At 40.7% G+C, this 24,538-nt stretch overlaps 1 protein-coding gene across 1 annotated transcript in view; it reads right to left on the bottom strand.

Moving 5' to 3' along the window:
- Positions 1-24,538, bottom strand: part of plekhg4 (pleckstrin homology domain containing, family G (with RhoGef domain) member 4) — a 108,565-nt gene that overhangs the window by 33,672 nt on the left and 50,355 nt on the right. Inside the window, exons 13-16 of the mRNA XM_078401526.1 lie at positions 24,389-24,511; positions 21,057-21,248; positions 7,873-8,858; positions 3,945-4,194 (exon numbers count right to left, since the gene is read on the bottom strand). Coding sequence (XP_078257652.1) covers positions 3,945-4,194; positions 7,873-8,858; positions 21,057-21,248; positions 24,389-24,511 — 1,551 coding nt within the window. The remainder of the gene's footprint in view (positions 1-3,944; positions 4,195-7,872; positions 8,859-21,056; positions 21,249-24,388; positions 24,512-24,538) is intronic.

The raw sequence follows: 24,538 nt of genomic DNA, 5'->3' as shown, positions 1-24,538 counted from the left end.
GGAAAAGGGGAGGACCCCTCCCTCCCCCCTTCCCCTCTCCCTCCCCCCCCTTCCCCCCTCCCCTCCCCCCTCCATCCCGTTCCCCTCCTCCCTCCCTCCCCCCTCCCTCCCCACCTCCCGGTTACAATGGAAACCCTACGGGGACGGGACCAAACGGGGAAAGAGGGGTACTGGGAAAAGGGGAGGTCCCCCTCCCTCCCCCCTTCCCTCTCTCCCTCCCCCCCTTCCCCTCCCCCTCCATCCCGTTCCCCTCCTCCCTCCCTCCCCCCTCCCTCCCCGCCTCCCGGTTACAATGGAAAACCCTACGGGGACGGGACCAACGGGGAAAGAGGGGTACTGGGAAAAGGGGAGGTCCCCCTCCATCCCCCCCTCCCCTCCCCCCCAACCCCCTCCCCCCTTCCCCATCCCCTCCCCCCCTTACCCCCCTCCACTCCACCTCCCTCCCCTCCTCCCCTCCCCACCTCCCTCCCTCCCCCCCCTCCCGGTTACAATGGAAACCCTACGAGGACAGGCCCAACGGGGAAAGTGGGGTACTGGGAAAAGGGGAGGTCCCCCCTCCCTCCCCCCTTCCCCCCTCCCCTCCCCCTCCCTCCCCCTTCCCTCCTTCCACCCCTCCCTCCCCCCCTCCCAGTTACAATGGAAACCCTACGGGGATGGGCCCAACGGGAAAAGAGGGGTACTGGGAAAAGGGGAGGTCCCCCTCAATCCCCCCTCCCCCTCTCCCCCATTCCCCCCTCCCCTCCCCCCCCCTCCTCCCCCTCCCCCTCCTCCCTGCACACCTCCCTCCTCCCTCCCTCCCCCCCGGTTACAATGGAAACCCTACGAGGACGGGGCCCAACGGGGAAAAGAGGGATACTGGGGAAAGAGGGATACTGGGAAAAGGGGAGGTCCCCCCTCCCTCCCCACTTCCCCTACCCCCTCCCTCCCCCCCTCGCCCCACCTTCCCCCCTCCCCCCCTCCCCTCCCCTCCCCCCTCCCCTCCTCCCCCTTCCCTCCCTCCCCTCCTCCCGGTTACAATGGAAACCCTATGAGGACGGGCCCAACGGGGAAAGAGGGGGTACTGGGAAGAGGGGAGGTCCCCCTCCCTCCCTCCTTCCCCTCCCTCCCTACCCCCTCCCCTCCCCCTTCCCCCCTCCCCCCCTCCCTCCCCCCTATCCCCCTCCCTCCCCTCTCCCTCCCCCCTCCCCTCCTCCCTCCCACTCCCCTCCTCCCTCCCTCCCCCTTCCCTCCCCCCCACTCCCCTCCCGGTTACAATGGAAACCCTACGAGGACGGGCCCAACGGGCACACTTGTGCTAGTATACTATTAAAACTCAGATCTTGTATGTATGTATATATATTTCACTGATGTCGGCTGAATACGGCGATTTCGGCAAAACGGTGAACCGTAGCGCCACAATTTTTGTACCGCCTTAATCACCATGCGGTTCGCTGCAGGAAAAATGATATTTTTATTTAATTCGGTCGCATATTTCTTAAGTTACAGAGGTTTCAAAGCGCTGCCCCCCCTGATTTATCGAAGTTTTGACAGAAGGGGGGCGCTGCGGTGCGGATTAATCTTCATTGTGATGTCACAATGCCCCTGTGAGATGAACTCGAGCTGACCCCCCTTCCCCCCCCCCGCGGTATTCAGCGTGTGACGTCACAATGCCCCTGTGCTACATTGTTGCGAAAAGCTGTCAAGTCAAGTCAATTTTATTTGTATAGCACATTTAAAAACAACCCACGTTGACCAAAGTGCTGTACATCTGATTAGGTACTAAGGAAAAAGATGAAACATACAGTAGCACGCAAACAGTTCACAGCGCCTCCTCAATGAGCCTCAAACGCTAGGGAATAGAAATAGGTTTTGAGCCTGGACTTAAAGGGGTCGATGGAGGGGGCAGTTCTGATGGGGAGAGGGATGCTCTTTCCAACCTCCCTCCCCCCTCCCGGTTACAATGGAAACCCTACGGGGACGGGCCCCCTCCCTCCCCCTCCCCCCCACCCCACTACCCCCCCACCCCCTCCCTCCCCACCCCCCTCCCCCCCCACCCCCCTCCCTCCCCTCTCCCTCCCCCCTTCCCCCCCTCCCCATCCCCCCTCCCCTCCTCCCTCCCTCCCCCTTCCCTCCCTCCCCTCCTCCCGGTTACAATGGAAACCCTACGAGGACGGGCCCAACGGGGAAAGAGGGGTACTGGGAAAAGGGGAGGTCCCCCTCCCTCCCCCCTTCCCCTCCCCTCCCCCTCCCTCCCCTCCCCCTCCCTCCCCGCTCCCCTCCCTCCCCCTCCCTCCCCCTCCCCACCTACCCCCTCCCTCCCCTCTCTCTCCCCCCTTCCCCCCCTCCCCCTCCCCCTCCCCTCCCCCTCCCTCCCCTCCTCCCTCCACACCTCCCTCTCCCTCCCTCCCCCTTCCCTCCCTCCCCTCCTCCCGGTTACAATGGAAACCCTACGAGGACGGGCCCAACGGGGAAAGAGGGGTACTGGGAAAAGGGGGAGTTCCCCCCTCCCTCCCCCCTTCCCCCCTTCCCTCCCCCCTTTCCCTCCCCTCCTCCCTCCACACCTCCCTCCTCCCTCCCTCCCCCCTCCCTCCCCGCCTCCCGGTTACAATGGAAACCCTACGAGGGCGGGCCCAACGGGGAAAGAGGGGTACTGGGAAAACAGGTGGTCCCCCTCCCTCCCCCATTCCCCCCTCCCTCCCCCATTTCCCCCCTCCCCCCTCCCTCCCCCCCTTCCCTCCCCCCTCCCCCTCCCCCCTCCACGCCTCCCTCCTCCCTTCCCTCCCCCCCACTCCCCTCCCGATTACAATGGAAACCCTACGAGGACGGGCCCAACGGGGAAAGAGGGGTACTGGGAAAAGGGGAGGTCCCCCTCCCTCCCCCCTTCCCCCCTCCCCTCCCCTCCCCCCTCCCTCCCCCCTCCAACCCTACCCCCCCTCCCTCCCCCTTTCCCCCCTCCCCTCCCCCTCCCCTCCCTCCCCCCTCCCGGTTACAATGGAAACCCTACGAGGACGGGCACAACGGGGAAAGAGGGGTACTGGGAAAAGGGGAGGTCCTCCTCCCTCCCCCCTCTTCCCTCCCCCCTTCCCCCCTGCCCTCCCTCCCCCCTCAGTCCCCCCTCCCCCCTACCCCCTCCCTTCCCCCTTCCCATCCCCCCCTCTCTCCCCCTCCCTCCCCCCTACCCCCCTCCCTCCCCCCCCTCCCTCCCCTCTCCCTCCCCCCCTTCCCTCCCCCCTCCCTCCCCCTCCCCTCCTCCCTCCCCCTTCCCTCCCCCCAACCCTCCCCCTTTCCTCCCCCCCACTCCCCTCCCGGTTACAATGGAAACCCTACGAGGACGGGCCCAACGGGCACACTTGTGCTAGTTCACATTAAAAAACAATTAAAATATATAAACATCTATTTAAATTGCTTAACACTAATAATAATTCTATGTTTATATTAAAATAAAAATACCTAAAACCTGCCTTTCTTTCTTACAGGTGTTTATTAGTTACCAAAAAATTCAAATCTCAAAAAGTTAATCCATATAAATTTATATTACAAAAGTAATGAAACCGCTGACATACTTTTGAAACAACTTCCATATTTTTAATCCATGCTACACTCCAAAGGGTAATTAATTTTTATTATTTAACAAACATAAGAAAACCCATTTCAATGCTTGTTGCAAATATATATATGAATTGTTCTCCCCAGAGAGCTGTTTTTGTCGCAGAAACTTGAGATTTAACTTTTACATTTTTCCACACACTGTGCTGCTGGGTTACATTTTGTTCACACTTTTCTTCCCACCTGAACTCGATTATTTAAAATAACATAATCTCAAGACTGATTTTTGCATTGACTGAACTATTTTGCAGTGGACAGGACACAAGGGATGTAATTAATATAATCTGTTGGTACTCATAACAAAGGCTACATATTCTCTACAATAGTTCTTATTATATGTATACTGAATGTTTACTTACATGTCTGAGGAAGCAGTGGCTTGCACGTAGTGGATGGTTAGTACAACTTTCCAGTTCTTTCAGGAAATACTGGCTGTGGAAGTTGTAAAGCTTCTCTAGGTTTCCAAAGATAACGCTTCGTTTCCCTCGCAGATCCTGAGGGAGGTCAAAGTGCTCCATCTCTGGGTAGTAATTATCAATGATGTACCTGAGAGATTTAACATATTCACGTTCTGTCGTGACCATCTCATCAATGATGTGTCTCAGTTTACTGTAATGAGAAAAACACATGATAAAGCAGTTTGCAGATAGTGCTAAATACTTTAAATTCTAGAGATTTATACAACTCACAAATATAGCTCGTACTCAAATCACAGATTTGGCTAAAGACTCAAAATTCTATTGGGAATTGTGGGAGGATGGGAACTTTAATTTTTCATCTTTGTTTTTATTAAAAAGTGATCATCTGATTTGGGTTCAAATAACCCTTCAACGTGTTTGCCATTGTACATAGTCCGAGTGAGAGCTGCAAGTTCCTTGGCATGAATGTAACCAATGATCTATTGTGGACCATCCACATTGTAGCAGTGCCTCTACTTCCAATGCCTCTACTTCCTGTGGAGATGGAGGAGGTTCGGGTGGTCTCTAATGACTCTTATAAAATTCTACAGATGCTTCATAGCGAGCATACTGTCGGGTTATATCATAGCTTGGTTTGGGAACAGCTCTGCCCAGGATCCCAAGAAATTGCAGAGAGTTGTTAATGTGGCCCAGTCCATCACTCAGACCGGACATTCCACCAATGAGTTCATCTACACTTTACACTGCTTCAGAAAAGCAGCCAAACATAATTAAAGATTTGTCCCATCGTGGTCATTCCTTCTTCTCAAGAAGCTTGAAAGCACGCACTACCAGACTCAGAAACAGCGTCTTCCCCCGTTATTAGGCTTCTGAATGTTCCTTCCAAAGGTTAGGATACTGTCCAATTTCCTGCTACTCCATTGTAGACATTGAATACTTTATGGTCACATATGACAAATCACAGTGAAAATCTTTGCTTGCAAACCCAAGGTATGCAAATAGTCATAAAGGGCGCTGACAAAGTTACGAAGCATCCCGTTCCAGGTTCTCCTTTGTGCTACAATGCTGAGAACTATATTCTGCACTCTGTATGTTCCCCTTTGATCTAACTATTGTAGTTGAGTTTGACTTGATTATATTTATGGATGCTTTATCTGATTTGTTTAGAATAGCATGCACAACAATGTTTTTCACTGTATTTTGGTACACGTGACATAATAAACTTAAATCTACATGGAGCTTTGCTGAAGTATATTTTTATGGTCAATAGATGTTAGTTTTGCAGAAACATGCTTGCAATGTACTCTGTTCAAGCCCAATTTAATTAGTCAAAAATAAGGTGGTGTAAAGATTAAGTACTTTTTACGTAATTGGGATAAATTAATTGAAGTTATTGTTTATTATAAATAGACCACAACGTGAAAGGTAGTATTCAAATTCAACTAGGTACGAAAAGAGGGGACAGCAACTTTTCCTTGAGTTATCTCAACTAAACTCACAGGTATAATCGGGAACCAAAAGCTAAATGCAAGAAATAAACTAAAGGGTTTGCACTGCCAAGTTTGTGAAAGTTTGATAGACCTGCATGTCTGTAGTTAAATTTCAAATCAGCACCAACACAGACTATTGTGCAACACATGTTACTTCCGTTCAGTTAAGAATATTACCATTACTCTTATATACTGGAATCTATTGTTTGACCTATTCATTACTAATTAAACTGTTAATCCGTGAGATTTAATTTTCATTGTTTCTTATATGGAACCTTATCTAAAGTCAATATATATAACAGAGATTTTCTTGTGTGGTAAATTGGAGTTGTTTCTCACAGAGGCAAAGGCTAATGGAGAGTTTTTTTAAATTATGATAAAAAATATAAAGTAAATGAAGGAAAATTCCAGAGGTTGCACAGTTGATATTCAGATCGGAGCTAGAGTAACTGCAAAAGAACCAGAAGGGACAAATGCATAAACTTTAAAAAAACTCCAGAATAAATGGATGAAAGTTATCATGTTAATGCTAACGCTGTGACAGAGACAGGTTCAATAGGAGCTTTCAAGAGGTAAATGGATAAGTAAAGAGGAAAACAATGCAGGACTATTGAGTACAGTTTGTCTGACTTTAGCAAAATTCTGTTCCTTTAGTATATTAACTTCTGATCAATTTTTATTCTCTGTTGATCTTTAAACACTGCAACTGATAGTCTGGTTAGTGTGAGACGAGAATGATATAACATTTCTCTCATTTATTGACACCAGCTTTATAAATCGGTAGTGGGTAAGAACTACAAGGTTTCCTGCTGTGAACAATTCTATTAGATTTTATTATCCCAATTATACCTTGTACTCTGCGAGAACATTTCCCAAGAGCTTTAAAGCTCTTCATTATTGGCACCCAGTTTGTTTTCACAATAAATCTGATAGGCAGGCACTGCACAAGTTTCCAAATATTCACTACTGTCTGGGAACCAGACGATTCATGTTTAAATTAATGGAAAATAAGCTAAGTTAATATCAAATGAGAAATTTAAATTAGCATATTTAAAATGTGCAGTGCAATATATCATTTTAAACTTACATGGAGTCACTTATATAGTTTTCAAGAAAAATGCATATCCTGTATTTTGCAATGTTCTATACCCGTGGACAATGATCTAAATTTAACTAAATGGAATATAAACGATGATTAATAAAAATACAAAGTTGACTATTTGATGAGTGACTGCAGAACACAGAAGCAAAGAACGCGGTTCAATCTGAGGTTTGCGTTCAGCTACCAGTTTCATCCAGGTCATTCCTGAGTACAATTGACTACAGTCCCTAAACAAAATGGGAGGTCATAAATAGTTGCATTCCTACTTCCAATCCCATTCCATTGAAGTTGACTTGAAATTATGCATGTGGTCATCCATCAAAATGCTAGCTATGAACTCACATTCAATGCTTGAATGAGTGCCTGACACTCACTATTCAGGTTTAGAAATTATGAATGATCTCTTGTTCAAAATATCAGAGAGCTTATCATGTGAAAGAAGCCAGGATTTTCAAAGAAAGTTTTGGAGAGTTTTTCCAGAGGGGTTTCCTTTGAAATGCCTCTTGCTTGCTCACTCACTCACTCACTCACTCACTCACTCACTCACTCACTCACTCACTCACTCACTCACTCACTCACTCACTCACTCACTCACTCACCCTCTCACTCACTCACTCACTCACCCACCCACTCACTCACTCACTCACCCACCCACTCACTCACTCACCCACCCACTTACTCACTCACCCACCCACCCACTCACTCACTCACCCACCCACTCACTCACCCACCCACCCACCCTCACTCACTCACTCACTCACTCACTCACTCACTCACTCACTCACTCACTCACTCACTCTCACTCACTCACTCACTCACTCACTCACTCACTCACTCACCCACCCACCCACTTACTCACTCACCCACCCACCCACCTACCCACTCACTCACTCACTCACTCACCCACCCACTCACTAACTCACTCACCCACCCACCCACTCACTCACTCACTCACTCACTCACTCACTCACTCACTCACTCACTCACCCACTCACAGGAATGAATCATAATCCTCAAGAAAATTGATTCTTTTTGAGAACAGGATGGGCACAATCAATAGGGATACTATGCCAGAAAGTCACTGGACACACCAACCCTTAATATTTAGCTGTTATTCAGAACAAGTACACACATTCCATATATTTTTCTTGCATAATTTAGAGGAAACTGGGCTTACTTTAAAGGAAACTATTTCTTGCTGTGGTTGTCCTAATTGCACAATTTTCAAGTAAATGATTCATAATTTACATTACTCTTGGATGAATTTAATACCCACCTAACCTTAGCCTTGGACTCCGGTAAGGGAATGTAACTTCTGAGACCTTCTGCTTGGTTGTCAGTCCAAATGAACAATGGCTGCTGCCTAGCGATGCACGGTCTATCCTGAAGTTCAGTGCTGCTCACTTCAAGTCCTTTAATGAACACTCCTGTGTTTCCACGCCTTGCAGGTTCAACACTAGTTCTTTGGCATGAATTATATCTAAAAGTATCATTAGGTGAATAGTCAAGACTCTGTGCTTTCCGCAGTAGGTTTCTCTGATGTTGATTCTGGGAATCTGGTACTGAAAAGCATCTAGATTTTGTGTGAGAAAAGTTAATATTGCTTTCACAGTTGGCTTCTTTATCAATAATACTCTCCCGTTGGTTGCAATTAATTGATGCACGAAGTCTTCCTTCCATTTGTTCAAGGGCCTGGAAACAAGGAGTAGAATTTTTGTTGGGAATAGTTTCAGTTACACAAACGTTCTCATTATTTATCATCCCAGAACAAATGTCTGATGACAGTGATGAGAACGTGTCTTTCTGCCACCCACCACAATGCGCTGATTTGTTGCTCGGAGAATAAACACTAGTGTTTGAACCTGCTGTACGTCGTTCACCCTGTAACTTTAACACCACACCATCGGAATGTCTCCTGGGTCCTACACTAAAACTCTCATTTCTGATACTTTCAAGTTCAGAAGGCTTATGATCTGATGATGACTTTCTTGTCCGCAAAGCAGCTTCTAGCTTCTTTTCAAAGATGTGCTTTGTCTCTTGGCATTTGGACCAAGCAAACTTCCATTGTTTCATCCCCTTCTCATCTTTTAATTCACATGCCAATTCTTTCATGTCTTGAAACTTTTCATCTGGAATTTCAGGACGTTGACAATGATGATTTTCCAGATATTTTGCAACAGATCCACAGCATTCTGGCGAATAGCACTCATCCATACTGATGCATGCAAGGTAGCGCATACCTTCTAGAGCCCACTCATAAGCCTGTAACAAACACAAATGAGCTTAATAACCAAACCAATATTAAAAAGCAACATTTCTCAAGACGCAGTTCAGATCCATACAAAAAATTGTATGCATAAAATTGTAATGTCATGTAGCAAGAGATATATTGACTTTTAAAAAGATTAGTACAAAATAATTCTTAGCAGCACAATGTGCGACAGATAGAAAATAAACTGAGAGGTTATTGGAGTAAATAACCATGTAAAATGTACCCTGTTGTCACAGACCTGGAGACAGCTGATAGATTTGCCACAAAAATCTCATGGAGAAAGCAGCTTCAATTAGGGAACAATTTTTGTATATTATACTTCCTATTCTGTAAGTGTAAAAAAACTTAAATTCAATTACTAACAATTTATAATACCGACAGCAAAATGAGTCTTTTTCACCTGAAGGGTTTTATTTACCATGACAAACTAATCTCAAGTGAAATGACAAATGTGACCTTTTCTAAGCCATCCAGCACGTGCAATTTGTTTTACATCAGATGTTCTTCTAATTTTAAAAACATATAAATATTCATTTTTTGGATGTGGGCGTCATTCATCTTGAGAAGGTTGTGGTGAGGGACTTCATGAACTGTTTCTGTTGTAAGTATGCTTTTCAGTAAGGAGTTCCGGAACATAGATCCAGCAACAAAGAAATAACTATACTGGATTCCAACCAATTGCCATTTATTCTACACAGTTCATACAGTACACTAAACCAAAACTGCTAATCTCAGGATATTTTTGTCAAATGTATTGATGATACGTGACATAAAAGCTATTTGGATATAGGCGTCTAACAAACCATTATATTTCAACAAGTTTCCGCTATTTTTAAAGGGCATCACTGGTTAATTGGAGTATAAATTTTGCAATGTATTTAATTTTATAAACTCTTACTAATTGTACCAGAGCGACAAATTTAATTTCCATGAACCTAATATTATTCAATGCATTTTTATTAGAATAAAAATGTCCCAGGATTGCATTAGTTTCCTCCATGTGATGAAAGCCCCTATTTGTTGCTGGATACAAGTTTCATGCATAAAATGAGTTTGCAAAGTATCAACCCCAAAGGACACAAGTCACTGCACAAAAACTGCACACTGCACTGCACATTACATTAATCATAATTTTGTAAATCTGCTGGGCTGGGAAGAGGTAAAATTAAGTTGGTACGTGCTTGTAGATTAAATCACATTATTAGACAGATTGAGAAAACATATTTTGCATTTGACCTGGGAATGCTTAATGTTGACACAGATGCCAAAAAATATCCAATTTGATTGGCACAAACATTAAGAGCCTCAGGCAAAACACATGTAAAGAATAAGGTTGTTCCTTGTTGAATGTTGAGAATTAATAGGCATATAAATTATTTAAGAACTAATTAGGATCTTCATTTAAGAATCATTTCATTGCATGTAGCTTTTTCTGCTTTCTAATCACCTTATTGCACCATGCAAACTATGTTTGCCACAGGTACACCACCATAATTTCACCATTTCTTTTCACTCTGTAAAAATGTTATCATGGTGATTTTAACTAAACAGAAGCCATCGATGAGGTTGTGAGCACTATATTTAAGAAATCCATCCACCAAGTAAATAAAAGTTACAATTAAACAAATGAAGGTAAGATTTCCTCTTGTTTTCTCTACAAAAAACACTGCATGACCTGCTCATTATTTCCGGTACTTTCTATTTTGATGCTACTGCTTATGATCTAAAAATTTATTACAGCTGTCATACTGTTTAAAGTACTGAACCACCGGGTGGCGCCAGCAATGGCTGCCTCGCCAACAGTCTGTCTGTCCCTTCATTCTTTGTTGTTTTATAGTATGTGTTAAATGTATGTTTTAGTGTTCTTTCGCTTGTTTTATGTGGAGGTTGGGAGTTGGGGGAAACTTTTTAAAAATCTCTTACCTCGACGGAGATGCAATTTTTTCCCATATCGTATCTCTGTCCACACAGTTGTCTAACATCGAGGAGTTGACGGCCTCTGCTGGAGGTCAACTTCGGGAGCTCCAACCACCTCCCATCGTGGAGCTGGCGATCCCCTTGCCAGGGATCGACCTCGGTGCTCCAGCCACGGGAGCCTGCGGACCTTAACATTGTGGAGCTCGCGGTCCCTAGTTAGAGACCAACTATGGGAGCTCCAGGCTGCAGGAGCTTCGACCGCCCTGATCGCGGGAGCTTCGATTGCCCTGACAGCAGATGGTTCGACTGCACTGACCACAGGAGAATAAATAGGGAAGAAGATTAGATTTTATGCCTTCCATCACAGTGAAGAATGTGGGGAATCTGCTGTGGTGGATGTTTATGTTGACTTTTATGTAGTTGTGTGTCTTGTTGTCTTTTTTTAGTATGGCTGTACATTAAATCGAATATCATTGTACCTTAATTGGTACAAGAGACATTAAAAGACCTTTGAAACCTTTGGAGTAGAAATTACGTTCTGAAATTTCTTGGAGAAATATCATCAACATAAAGTATGAAGTAGTATTTGAACCAACATGCCTTACAGCACCAGTCAGACAGCCATCAACTCAAAAAAGCTTTCATGGAAATTTTGACCCAGTGCTCAACAAAAATATTTTCACTTTTTTTTCTTATATCAGCCCGCTTGCTACTGAAAAACTTCTTTGGTCAGCCTCCTAACCTTGAACCCAAGAAAATGTCCTTAAATCTCAATGAAGCATTTTGGAATATTTTTCTGGAGTAAATAAAGGCAGATGATTTTATAATTGTGCAAAGGAAAATTTATAAATATAGGCTATTGTGTTAGTAATTCAAAACTAAACCTATTTTACATTATGTCATTACTTTTTAGAATTTTAACTGCAAAAGTGCAAAATGGAAAGTTGTTTTTTCTATTTAAACATTATTGCACCGACACAATTTAATTTTTGTGCACCATCTCCTTAAATTGTGTTAATAAAGTGGTGTAAATATTTGTCCACCTAGTAAAATATTGAATCACTTATTTGGTTGAAAATAATCAAAGATAACGAACATGATTTGAAAAACAGCCATCAAATTGTACCTTATATATAATGAATGTACGAAGAAAAAGTCAGACCTGAAGTAGTGATTGCTTAAAATTAGCGGCAAAAAAAATAGGGACTTTAATTTGTTCAATGGTAATTAAATCAACTTTTAAGTGATATAACCTAGAATAAATTGAGTTTCTAATGCTTATTCACCAGGTTGAAATAAGAGGCTAGACACAGCCCTCAAGTCCTTAAAACCAGTAAATAAAGATCTGTGAAGCATTTGGAAGATCTGCCTAGCAGATGGTGTGGCAGGGGGGGAGAATCTAACATGGTGTGAGAAATCACTGGGAGGGAGGGACTGAGGAATACAGGAGGCCGAGATTTGTAAGTATAATTATTTAATAATTCATGAATCACTATCTTTTGATGTGTGAGTTGCACTCTGGCAGTTACGATCTAATATTATATAAATAAAAATGGTGGATTCTTCTATACTTATACCTATGATTACTTTTGAAGATATTTTCCAACAGAAATACTGATTTCAAATAACGATAGATTTCTCAACATTGAAAACAAAATTGAGAGGAATAAGATCTATTTAAATTAGTTTTAAAGCTCTCCAAGCCAGTCATGTTCAGGATTCAAGAGTAACCCCCACAAAGTGATTTGCAACATTTATATTTGAAGAATGAATTCCGCATGACAAAGAAAATAAAAAGTGACTTTATTCCTCCTTCAACAATTCAATTTTTGCCCAGGCCACCTATCGTAATAAAATAGATTTTAATATTATCAAATTATTTTGGAACAAAGATCTTAGCTTCCAGGCTATATATTACATCCATCCATTCAGTTAGATCACAGACAATTATTACATCATATCCACATGGAATGGATAGCCTAATATTTAAAACAGAATGCCAGCTAGACTGACATTAATGATTTAATGTGTGTAAATAATTTTCTGTGAAAATTTCACTTTGTTCATTGTAAATCAAAATCAATAGTGAAACATGCAGTTCACCAGAAAGCTCAGTTCACATTACAAACGTATATATGCAATGTGCCAGTAATAAGTACTCAGAAATCATAAGTGAGGTAAATTGCAGTGTGTAAAATGCAATATAATTAGAAATTAGATTTTGCAGGCAAAAATGTAAACATTATAAACAGGATAATACTTTAAACCATCCAAACTACTGACCTAACCATTTGTTCGTAAATCAGTTTAAAAATCATTCTTTCTCATTTTCCAAATGACCCATTTTTTTAGGTGCTCAACTAATCTAAGTGGGGGCCCTGACTGAATGGAGCATCCATTCACAAGACAATACAATGTAGTCTGAAGTATTTGACGGTCTCAGCACTAAGAATCACTGATACAACATTTTTGCTACCTTTTTAAAAAATCTATACTGTAATGAGAAAATAAATCCATTTGCTTTCAAATGTAATTTCCAATGAAAACAATTTTGTTTCATCTTTTGATGTAGTCTTCTAAGTACTAAGCTCCTTTAAAAAAGATAATGAAAGTTGATTTGAAATATACAGATATGGCACACTTACATTGGTGATTTGTTTTGTACATATTATTTAAATGAATAGTCCTTTTTTTAAAAATGAATAGACTTTAAAACAAGACAAACAGAAGATATTCTACTCAACAAAAGACCACTTGCACAGTATAATAATGAGCAAAGGTTTTGCAAAGCACGAAGTTACCCCAAAAAATGCTCAGTCATGTTTCTATTAAAAAAAAATATATAATCCAATCTACTGCATACAGCAATTCCTCTGTCAATGGATAGCTATTATATAACACTTCAATGCATAAAAAAATATCACGTAAATACAAACATGCTCCAACCTCCACACATCTACAAACTGGTTTCAGTCCTGGATTCAATGAGATTCCTTCTGCTGTGCATGCTATCCTCCAGCAAATGTGCTAACCTAGCTCCCTATGAGTCCTGCTGTATTCATAGGCAAATGCTAGGTTAAATACCAGATGGCCTTCCTTCACTAACTAATAGAAAAGGGATGGGGAGGGGGTGGAAACATTTTCTGCTTCCACACTACAAAATTACAGAACAAATGTAGCATGAAATAAAAGTGCAGCACTAGAATTTTAACTGGCTGCAGCTCAGGAGTCACCAATTTTTCAACATTCAAGAAATATTTTACAAAAATCTGAATGATATTCATCTTAAATCCTAAAAGGTGAACATACCAACCAAAATAAGGTTGAACATAGGAAATGTTGTTGGAGACAGAAAGATATAGTAACTTTTAGAAGATTTAGGTGATGTACATTACCTAGACGTGAAACACAAGGAGTAACACAATTATTCATTTGAACTTTTCTGATATTTTGCAAAATTTGGAGCAGTATATAAATTCATACTATGGTTTATAGTCATCACAACGGCAATGTTTCTTAATGCTTATATTTGGTAAAATCCCTTCTTTAAATTCAGCTTTAATTAACTAAAAACTATGACAGAATATTCCCTTTGTTACCGATCCCTTTGTTGCTGATTTTGAAAAATACCATACGCATATGTCACTGATTCATTTATTTTGGTCACTGAGATTGTAATTTCAATTTATGAAACTGTGACTAATGATTTATCAATCAATGCAGCTAAAGGTCAGAATTAATTGTCAGTTACTCATTCAGAGTGGCACAGATTTAACAAAGGTAAAAATTTTGGCCAGGAAATCAAATCCACAAGCCTGGGCAGATGCTGGTTTAAGTCTGAAGAAGGGTCTCGACCCAAAACGTCACCATTCCTTCTCTCCAGAGATGCTGCCTGACCTGCTGAGTTACTCCAGCATTTTGTATCTAGCCTGACACATATGTTCTTTAACATACAAAGTTAGTTGGGCTGACCTTACATTCACGTCACTTTGCAGGCACACCATGACAGATGATCACGTGAAGCAAATGATCAAGTGTCCACACTTGTTACAGTGTCATAGAGAAATACAACATGGAAAGTAGCTCTATGGTCCAGGTCTACACTAACAGTCAAGCATCCATTTGTGCACTAATTCTACCCTAACCCATTTTGTTCTTCTCAATTCCAACCCCCCTCAAAACAAAAATTACAATGGCCAATTAAGGATGTAAGAGGAAACAGGAATAGCCGGTGAAAACCCATACAGACACTGAGAGAACATGGAAACTCCACACAGACAGAACTGAAGGTCAAACTCAAACTTCGATCTCTGATGCTGTGAGAAAGCTCTATTTGTTGCACCACTTTGCCTGAATTGAACCTCAAGAGTCAATTCAACAGTGTTTAATGAACACTGGAGATTTAGGAGGTGTAGGAGGCATTGGCAACAGAACAAATTATTTTTAAAAAGACACAAAGTTCTGGAGTAACTCAGTAGGCCAGGCAGCAATTCTGGAGAACATGGATAGGTGAATGCAAAGGAATGGAATTAAAATCCACGTATAACTAAATTTACACTTGCAGAGTATTTATCTTCTGACCATGATCTGTGATGGAGGTTATTGATACAATTTATAACTTGGGGTACCCAAACAGGAGCATCTGCTCTGCCTACTCAGCTTTAATATATGCATCAAAGAACTAAGCGCATCTGGCCTCACAAGATGATTTAATTCTCCATGTTTCAGTTCAGCCATCTTTGCAATTTGTCTAAGCAGCAGTGAGTGAAACATAAATAGTTTTACTTCAAGTCCATTTCTACCAAGAACTGGTTCATTGATTGATCAAATTCATTCTACTAAAGGTCATTGCAGCTAACACCCAAGTACTTCTCTGAATGCACACTGTCAGGTCTTATAAATGAGATCCACTTTTTGAAACCTTGTACTTTTAAATCATTGGACAATCATAACATTTTAGTCCAGTGTGACAAATGACCAGATTTATACACCACAATAGGCAAGATGATTACTATTCAAACATTTAAAATAAATGTTTATCTAGTGAAGCAGTTGTAAGTTTGCATTCTACCGTTAGATTACTCAGACATAAACACATGGAGCAATTCACAGATAGGGTCACAGTTAGCTTTATTTCTACCACATTATTCTAAATTATTTACACATTAACTTCCATCCACAATTTGAACAGCTCGATATTTTTAATCTAATGTTCTTGCCTGACAAGAATTACAGACAAAAAACATAATTTGCTATTTTGTTAATCAGGTTAGCAGCTAACTACATCTGAGACATTTCTTAGCAACTGGTCCAATATTGCATTCCCATTATGTTGCTTGAAATGGTGGACAGCAGAAAAGATGTTCACAGAGCCTCCTTGAAAAAGCAACCTGCCTAGTAATTCCTGGAAATCCCAGGCCCAAGTTCGATCTGAGAAAGGAGAACTCTGAGAAAGAAGCCCATCATACATAGTGAAAGATGTGCTTCTCCTTCCGAACTACCCATCTCCAGCCTGGCCAAGCACCGTCTGGCCCACGTGACAACATTTGCTGGTCCTACACTGGCCTCATCAATCATCTCAGACCCATGGAGTTCTAATCTCATACCTCATCCTCTAAGAAGATGTTATGCCGTGTCCTCTTATTGAGAAGTTGGCAGCATGCCTCTCCTTCTAAGTCTGATGTGCTTAGATATAAACAAATGTAAACTAATTTTCTAAATCATATTTCATTTTAAACCATGTGAATTTCTGGTTGAAAGGCTGCTAAGAAAAATGCTTTGGTTACAATTCACAATGCATTTGAAGTAGTTGAGCAGGAAAAAGAGCTGCACCTGCATCTCTTTACAAATCAGCGTGTACACTTGGCAGAGTAAACACTGAGTAAGGCACACCACAATCAGAACTCACTCCTCCTGCATCCACAAACATTACCTTATTACCCCACTCTGACCTTTAACCACTACAATGTACACAAAGAACAAAGCAGTTTTTGCTTTTATTTGAATGCTACTAACTTGGGCCACATTTTAAAATGCCTTACATTTAAGTATTTAGACGAAAGCCTTTTTTAAACTTATTATGAACATGTAACACATTCGTGCATCTTAGTCTACACCATTTATCTTAGAGACTAATCACAAAGTAACTAAACTAAATTAGGTGAATTGCTGAATTATTGACACAGTTTGCCATGGTTCGATGTTTTAAAATTTTATATACTCAAGATTCCTTCTGTACAATTGTCTGTAACTACAAACAACGGCTTACATAGAACTGGAAGCATTTATCTTCATAGCTCTTGGAGACTCTTAGAAACTTTTACGTCTCTCATACAACCATGCACAAACGCAGAATTTCTGAAATTCCTCTCAGCTAGGTGCACGTAATTTCCTGACTGCACTTTGTTGTAGGATTCCACATGGAATCAAACCAAATTCACACAATTCCCAACACTTATGCTGAAGATATGTCCATTCATTGTAACCTATTGGGAAAGCTGTTTGATTAACTAAAGCTATAAAGCAAGTGTTGGCCAGGGTATTGACAGTTTGGAGTTGGCTTTGTGGATAAAGTTACTGAAGAAATGGACAGCAGAACTACTGATCTTATAGGTGGGGATCTGACAAAGAAAAGTGGCTCTCCAATTCCAGAAGAGCCAGAGACAATACACGTGCAGAAATTAACAGTATTTTAATAGTGAAATTTTCATTTCACTGCACATCGATTATGTGTATGTGACAAATAAATTTGACTTGACTTGACTTGACAGCATTGAACTAATGCACTACTTTGCATAGTTAGAAAATTATATATTATTTGCCTATATTGAGAATTTTTCCAGGGGTCCATCAGATAGAATTGGCGCAAAAGAGACTGTGACTGAATTACAACATTTTCAATTGTTGGCAAATATTGCAATAAAATCTTTGATGTATTCCAGTCAAGCAAGTATGTCAGATTGAAATAACAAATGAATAAAAAAGACAACAGAATGGCTATAAAATATGTCCTGACACAGCGAGGCAACATTTGTACCTGACCCACCTCACTGACTGTCTAGTCACCACACTTGCTGCTTCATCACCTACACTTATGTCAAGTCAGCAGACTATTCATCAGAGAGACCCCACACAGTGCGGGTGGTGGAGCAGTGTGCAGGGGCCAGCCATGCCATGGTAAGCCCCCAACTTACTGCTGTCAAAACGCCAAGATCATTTGTAACATAAGCTATTCTCTCCAGAGATGCTGCTTGTCCCGCTGAGTTACTTCAGCATTTTGTGTCTACCTTTATTTGTAACATAAATAGATATTCAAAGAAAAACAAACATTAATGATTTGATTACCACTTTAAAATTGTACATTTTAAACACTTTAAAGATTAAAAGAAAAAAACAAAATGTATTTAAATTATGGTTCCCAATTGTTGCATTGATTTATGTTCTTAATTTTGTACATTCATGAGATTTCTAGAATTTTGAATAGAAACTTTCACAATAGGTTTTGAAACTCACTTTCAGAATTTGGATAACCTCTGTTGTTAAAACCTTGGGCTCTGCAACTGTTACTAGACCGCTGCCACTGGCACTAGCGTCCCGCCCCCATCCTCATCCCCACCTGTGAATGTGACATTTACCTCATGCCTTTGTACCAGGTTAAATGGATGTAAGAGATTTCATTGCTCTCCTCAAAGCAGTGAAGATTTCAAGGCTAGTTTTCATTCAGTGACTCCATTTACTTTTGCTGTTTATCTGATCGTTGCCACATTCGTCTTCCTAATAGCGATTACACTTCAAAAATAATCCAGATTCTTTGGCAAGGAAAATGCTCAATTTTTTAAATCTTTCATTAGGAACAGAATACCGAACTAGAGCACAAAAACATTGTATGTGAACATACAATGTATGGAATAACAGGGCACAGAGAGTTCAAATCTCAACCCAGGTTTCCAGGGAGACGATAAACAGCTGCAAAGCATTTCTGCAGTGAAAGAGATGAAAAGTGGTCACGAAAGCTATGCAAAGTCATTCTTTTGCTATTCCTCATGGCAGATACAAAGTAATGGGCAGCAGGCTGGAGCTAGTTGCCTAGCTGTACTCTCAACCATGCTTAATAGTGGCCAAACAAGTGAAAAAATAATGCAGTGTTGTAATATTTTGTGTTAATGAATTATAACGTCACAGCTTAATTTTTGGAGCTGATGACAACAATCTAAAAAGATGCACCCAATACTTCAAAAGTATTCTTTTTAATTAATCTCTACATAATTAAATCTTTACCCTCTACTGAGAGAAGATTTTAAAGGAATTTGAGAGGCAACTTTCAGGGGGACACATTGGGGGGGGGGGGGGGGGGGGGGTGGTGGGTATTTGTAACGAGCTGCCAAAGGAGGTATTTGAGGCAGGTCTCTTAACAACATTTAAAAAACCGTTGGACAAGTTTGGAGGGATAATGGCCAAACATGGCCAGGTGGGACTATGGGGCATCTTAGTTGGCATGGTTAGGGGGAATCGAAGGGCCTATTTACCTGCTGTGTGGCTCTATGTCTAATTCATCATAGCTTTTAAAAAGTTAATCGCAGCACGAGGGCATTGCCTATTGATTCCTTGCAGGCTCTCTGGAGAGCAATCCATGCAGTCTCATTCCCTCTCTAATATGTCTGAAACATCATAAGTTTATTTTTCTGAAGCATTTAACCATTTTCCCTGAAAACTAACGACCATCCCCACACACAAACAGCAACTTCAAAATCATTATCGCCACTCACCAAGTAAAATATCTCTTCCTCTTACTGCCCACGCACCATCCAAATCCTTAGATCAGAATTTTCTGAACCTTCAGCCTTTCATCAATTAATTCCTCAATCTAATGAATTACAATTCACATTCTTGCCCAGGACAATGCACTAGCATTGACTGCTATTACCTCTTGTGTCTTTTTCCCATTTGCCTTTTGACTGTTTCAACCTGTAATAATTCTTGATGGAAATTATGGAAGTAGTTGTCAGCAGGTTTGACAGCAGAATGATATATGTGATTACACAGAAGCTAAGCAAGTTATTTATTTTACACTGGTTTTGTTTGGGGGCAGTGGGTAGGTAAGAATAACAATACTCTGTTTCAATTACTAAAACAGTAACCAACCTCTAATTTGTTGCACTGTGGATGATTAAATTATCCATCTTGCAACTTTCAAAAGTTTAAAGATGAGGCTAAACACAATCAGTGCAATGAAGTAGAATTTGCACAGAATACTCATATTTGGACACTCTTTGTGTGCTTTAGTATTGTGGGTAAAGGAATCTTAGGGTCGAAGAACACTGAAAGTTACATCATTATATAAAATGGCACCTGATATTACACATCAGTATTAGAAGTGTTCTCTGAATGGAATTAAGAACTTTGAAGTGCTTAAAAAGTAACCAGAAGCAAGATCTGATTGTTTTTGTTAACAAAGCAATAAACACGCCTGCAGCCGCCAGAATGCAAAGATTGTGTTATAACACTTTCCTCTCATTAATTTCCGCAATGGTTCAATATGCATCATTGTGGTGAATGTCTACAAAAATATTACTGTTGTAAGCAGAGGTACAACCCTTAATTGCAACATCTATTGTGGAAGGAAGGACTACAGGAAAAAAATGAAGCAAATTTACACGTACAGATGGCAGAGTATAAAGTATTATATGTAGAACTCAATACTTACCAGATTATCAGCGTTTTACTTTTAATTTCAAAAGTCAGATTATGGTGATTGTACACATGGATTATGGTGATTGCTTGCTGTAACTTTAGCAGATGAGATGAATAACCTCCATAAAATAGTTAATAAGATTACCTCAGAGGCTTTTCCATCAGACGCCCAGGAAACATATGAAAAAAACATGCTTACCATTTCATATGTTGCTGGTTGCAATATCAAATAGCATATTAATTTAATGGTTAAGACATTTTTGTACTGGGTTACATAGCATCTTTAAGTTTAGATCACAAGCACTGGGTGAGAACATATTAACTTTAATTGCTTCCCCCACTCCATCCCACCTTCCTTAGTTCTCTTGACAAGATACAGAAGTTCTTAGTTGCAACAGATACTGACAACAAAAGGACCACCCCACTGAAGTTTACTATCACAGATTTTGAATATGATTCATCCTTATTAAATACTGGTTAATCGTTGTTTGACTTTATTGAATAATTTACTTATGCCCAGTTAACCACTAAAATCTTCTTTCTATAATCGCTAAAAGAAACCAAGTGGCATTTCTACGCACCTTGTCAAAAAATTCATATAACAATACAGTCTTGTCAATCTTCTGTTTGGTTTCATCCAGGTTCTCTGCAAATTCTCCAAACTGCTTTCTGTATGCCAGCAGCTTGCTTTCAAAAGCATGCAATTCCAACGATTTCAAGTCATGCCGCTGTTCCAGCTTCTTCATGAGATCCCTGCCTTTCCTACAATACCTCTGCAACAAAAGGAGGGCATATGTCAAAAGTGAAGCGCCATCGAATTATCAACAACAACTATGTTCCTGACAATCATTAACTTTGTTCTAGCAATGGAAAATGAGCTAATTTCTTTATTTTGTACTCATATCATTATATTTATGCATCTTATTTTAGTTAGCGCAGCACAGACAATAACATTTTTCACACACGAGTTAAATACTTGTAGTTAAATGTGATATGCATGGAATAGGTATTTTGATTCACTAATACTTTGAACCCTATAGATCCCTACAGACTCCAATTGAAACTACTATGAGGAATATAGTCAGAGAAATTAATAGAAATCAAATGTTTTAATTATAAAGAACAAAAGATTTTACTTTCAGGATTCTGAAATTAAAGAAATATAAAACTGCTTTGCAAGTTAGTACATTAATATTCCACTGATATTTTAATTGACTCAAAACAATGGGGAAAATAATAGCAAAAAGGGCAAAATGGTGTCGGAAGCAGAAAGAATATAGATCTCTAATTTTGTCAGGAAAGATTGTACAATATACACGTGTTCTAACTCAAATGTGTCAATCTCCCACTTTCCAGTAACGTTGCAAGATTTAAGTCTCGAGATTTCTATTCTGCACCTGAAGTGAATCAGTGACAAACTCATTAGGGGGAACTTCTTCCTCTATAGGACATGCTGCTCAATTCTTTACAACCCACAGAAGATAGACACAAAATGCTGGAGGAACTCAGTGGGACAGGCAGCATCTCTGGATGGAAGGAATGGATGACGTCGAGACCCTTCTTTAGACCCGAAACATCACCCATTCCTTCTTCACCCATGCCTGTCCCGCTGAGTTACTCCAGCATTTTGTTGTTGATCTTCAGTGTAAAGCAGCATCTACAGTTCCTTTCTACATCTTTCCATCCCACATTTGCTTGGTAGAGATATATATGCAAAATCTTTTTGGGCTCTGCATCCCAAAGTTGTGTAACACAAAGCAACGCGATTTCCATGGTCACTAGCTATTAGACTATTGGATGACGTAATGCCGAAGCCCCGTTCTAACATGATCAGACACGCTTTGTCAAATTGTAAAGCTAGGGAAGAAGCATTGCCGTCTGTCAAGGAAATTAAGATTTTTTACATGGCATTCAAAAACTGTTGGAGTAAAATAATTCTTTGTCTTCTCTATTCTGCAGCCTGTGAATCTAGATGCAAATGAATGAGGGCTCCTATCCTACATTTTATCTAACCTACCTTAAGACCAGAGTATCACATCCCTGTGTAACCAGAGAAGAAAAATACTTTAATAAAGGGCTAAAACCTCTACGATTTATTCACTTCTAGGCGGCCTCATTTTGTTCTTAATTTTCAGAGAGTTTTAAGCATCCCCGTCTGTACACAATGTTATTTTTAATTTGATCACAGTTCTTTTGAAAACCTAGCTGAATTTATTAACACCAATTCTAACTTAACGGTCGTATTAATTAACGATTTACCAAGCCAAGAGATTCAAGTGTAAATTACTACCAAATCTGATTAACAGCAATATCCTGAAGCAACAAAGAGATCATTCAGTACAATGAAGAAACATTTACATGATAGATGTGTCATGTGGCACAGGATGAGCCAAGCGGGGGGGGGGGGAGGATTGCTGTTGTGAAAAAAGGGATGGGGGGGGAATGGGATAATGGCCTGTTATATCACCAGAATAACGATAATGTAGAATCAATCAAAAGTATGTAAACAGCTGATTCAACTATCACTTTGAAAGCTTAAGAAATTTTGCGGGATTTTATTCTCATTATGGTAGCAATAAAAGTAAACAACATTTTTTTCAGTGAATGAATAAATGCATTAAGCAAGCCCAGTCAGAAATGGTTTATAGTTTTTTAAAATCATTTCCTCAGTGAACAAATAAACCATAATCTAGGTTACTGTTCAATTCACCTCTACCCCCTTATGGACATTGGACTTTGTCTCTGGAACTGATGCTCGACAGTGCCGAGAACGATATTCTGCAATCTGTGCCTTCCCCGTATTATATTTGAGTTGTATTGTATTGTATTTATGTATGGCATATCTGATCTGTTTGGATAGCATGCAAAACAAAGCATGTTATCCAAACAGATCAGATACACCATACATACATATAACAAAATGCTGGAGTAACTCAGCAGGTCAGGCAGCATCTTGGAGAGACCTGCTGAGTTACTCCAGCATTTTGTGATACCCTCGATTTGTACCAGCATCTGCAGTTATTTTCCTATACATACATATAACCTATGCTACAACAATAAACCTAAACCTAAAGTCTTTCAAACGGGTAATTATCTACAAATATATGTGTAACAAACTTTAAAAGAGTAAAATGCTAATTTGTCACTAAGTTGCAAGATGGACAGATGTTTCAAAATTTCAAATATAAAACAAGCTTTTAAGTCTAAATTAACAAACCGATTACTTCTATTTTGCATTAAATTTGGTAGGCTATCATTTATAACAGAAGAATCTGTTCCACCTGTAAGTGACACTGAGATAAGCAATTTGCATGTATTTGACTGTTCCCTTCTGCGTGCACCATGATTAATGAAGCAGACTGAGGTCAATATATTTTCTTTAATGTTGCGGGTAAGTTAAAACCCTGTAAAAATGATAAATTAATTGTCATTAATTGCAGCTAACTGACATCCTTAAATTCATAGGATGGCACAGTGGTGCAGCAGTCGGAGCTGTGTGGCAGTAGCACTCCGGATCAACTCTAATCTCTGATGTTATCCATGTGGAGTTTGCATGCTTTCACTGTGACGATGTGAGTTTCATTCCACAGTCCAAAAATATGGTATAGGTTAACTGGCTACTGTGAATTACACTGATTGCAGTCAGAGGAGATAGAATCGAGGAAATTTGATGGATATGTGAGAGGCAATAGGTTACAAAGAAAATGCGGGTGTATGGGATTGATGGGAATGCTCCGAGCCAGCATTGACTTGATAAGCTGAATAGCCTCCTTCTGTGTCATATGAAAATATGAGTCATTTTACTGATACAAATAAATACATTTAACCAATACTTCCTTATCCTATGAAACAAGTCAAACAGGAGGTGAATTTCACATAACTAAATGAGCCTACCAAAGTAGTTTACATGCACCTGAGAAATATTGTAAAAGCTCTTGAACTCTTCCTGTGTACTATGCAATTGATCCAGTGAATCCTCCAGTTGATTCCTCCTCTCCAGTTGCTTCTCTCCAACCTGCTCCATCCAGCTACTCACCTGACAAAAGAAGAAGCTTCAACACAT

The sequence above is a fragment of the Rhinoraja longicauda genome, chromosome 6, assembly GCF_053455715.1.
Source record: "Rhinoraja longicauda isolate Sanriku21f chromosome 6, sRhiLon1.1, whole genome shotgun sequence".
Lineage (NCBI taxonomy): Eukaryota > Metazoa > Chordata > Chondrichthyes > Rajiformes > Arhynchobatidae > Rhinoraja > Rhinoraja longicauda.
The sequence above is the reverse complement of the archived record's forward strand: the minus strand, read 5'-3'. Positions and strand labels throughout refer to the sequence as shown.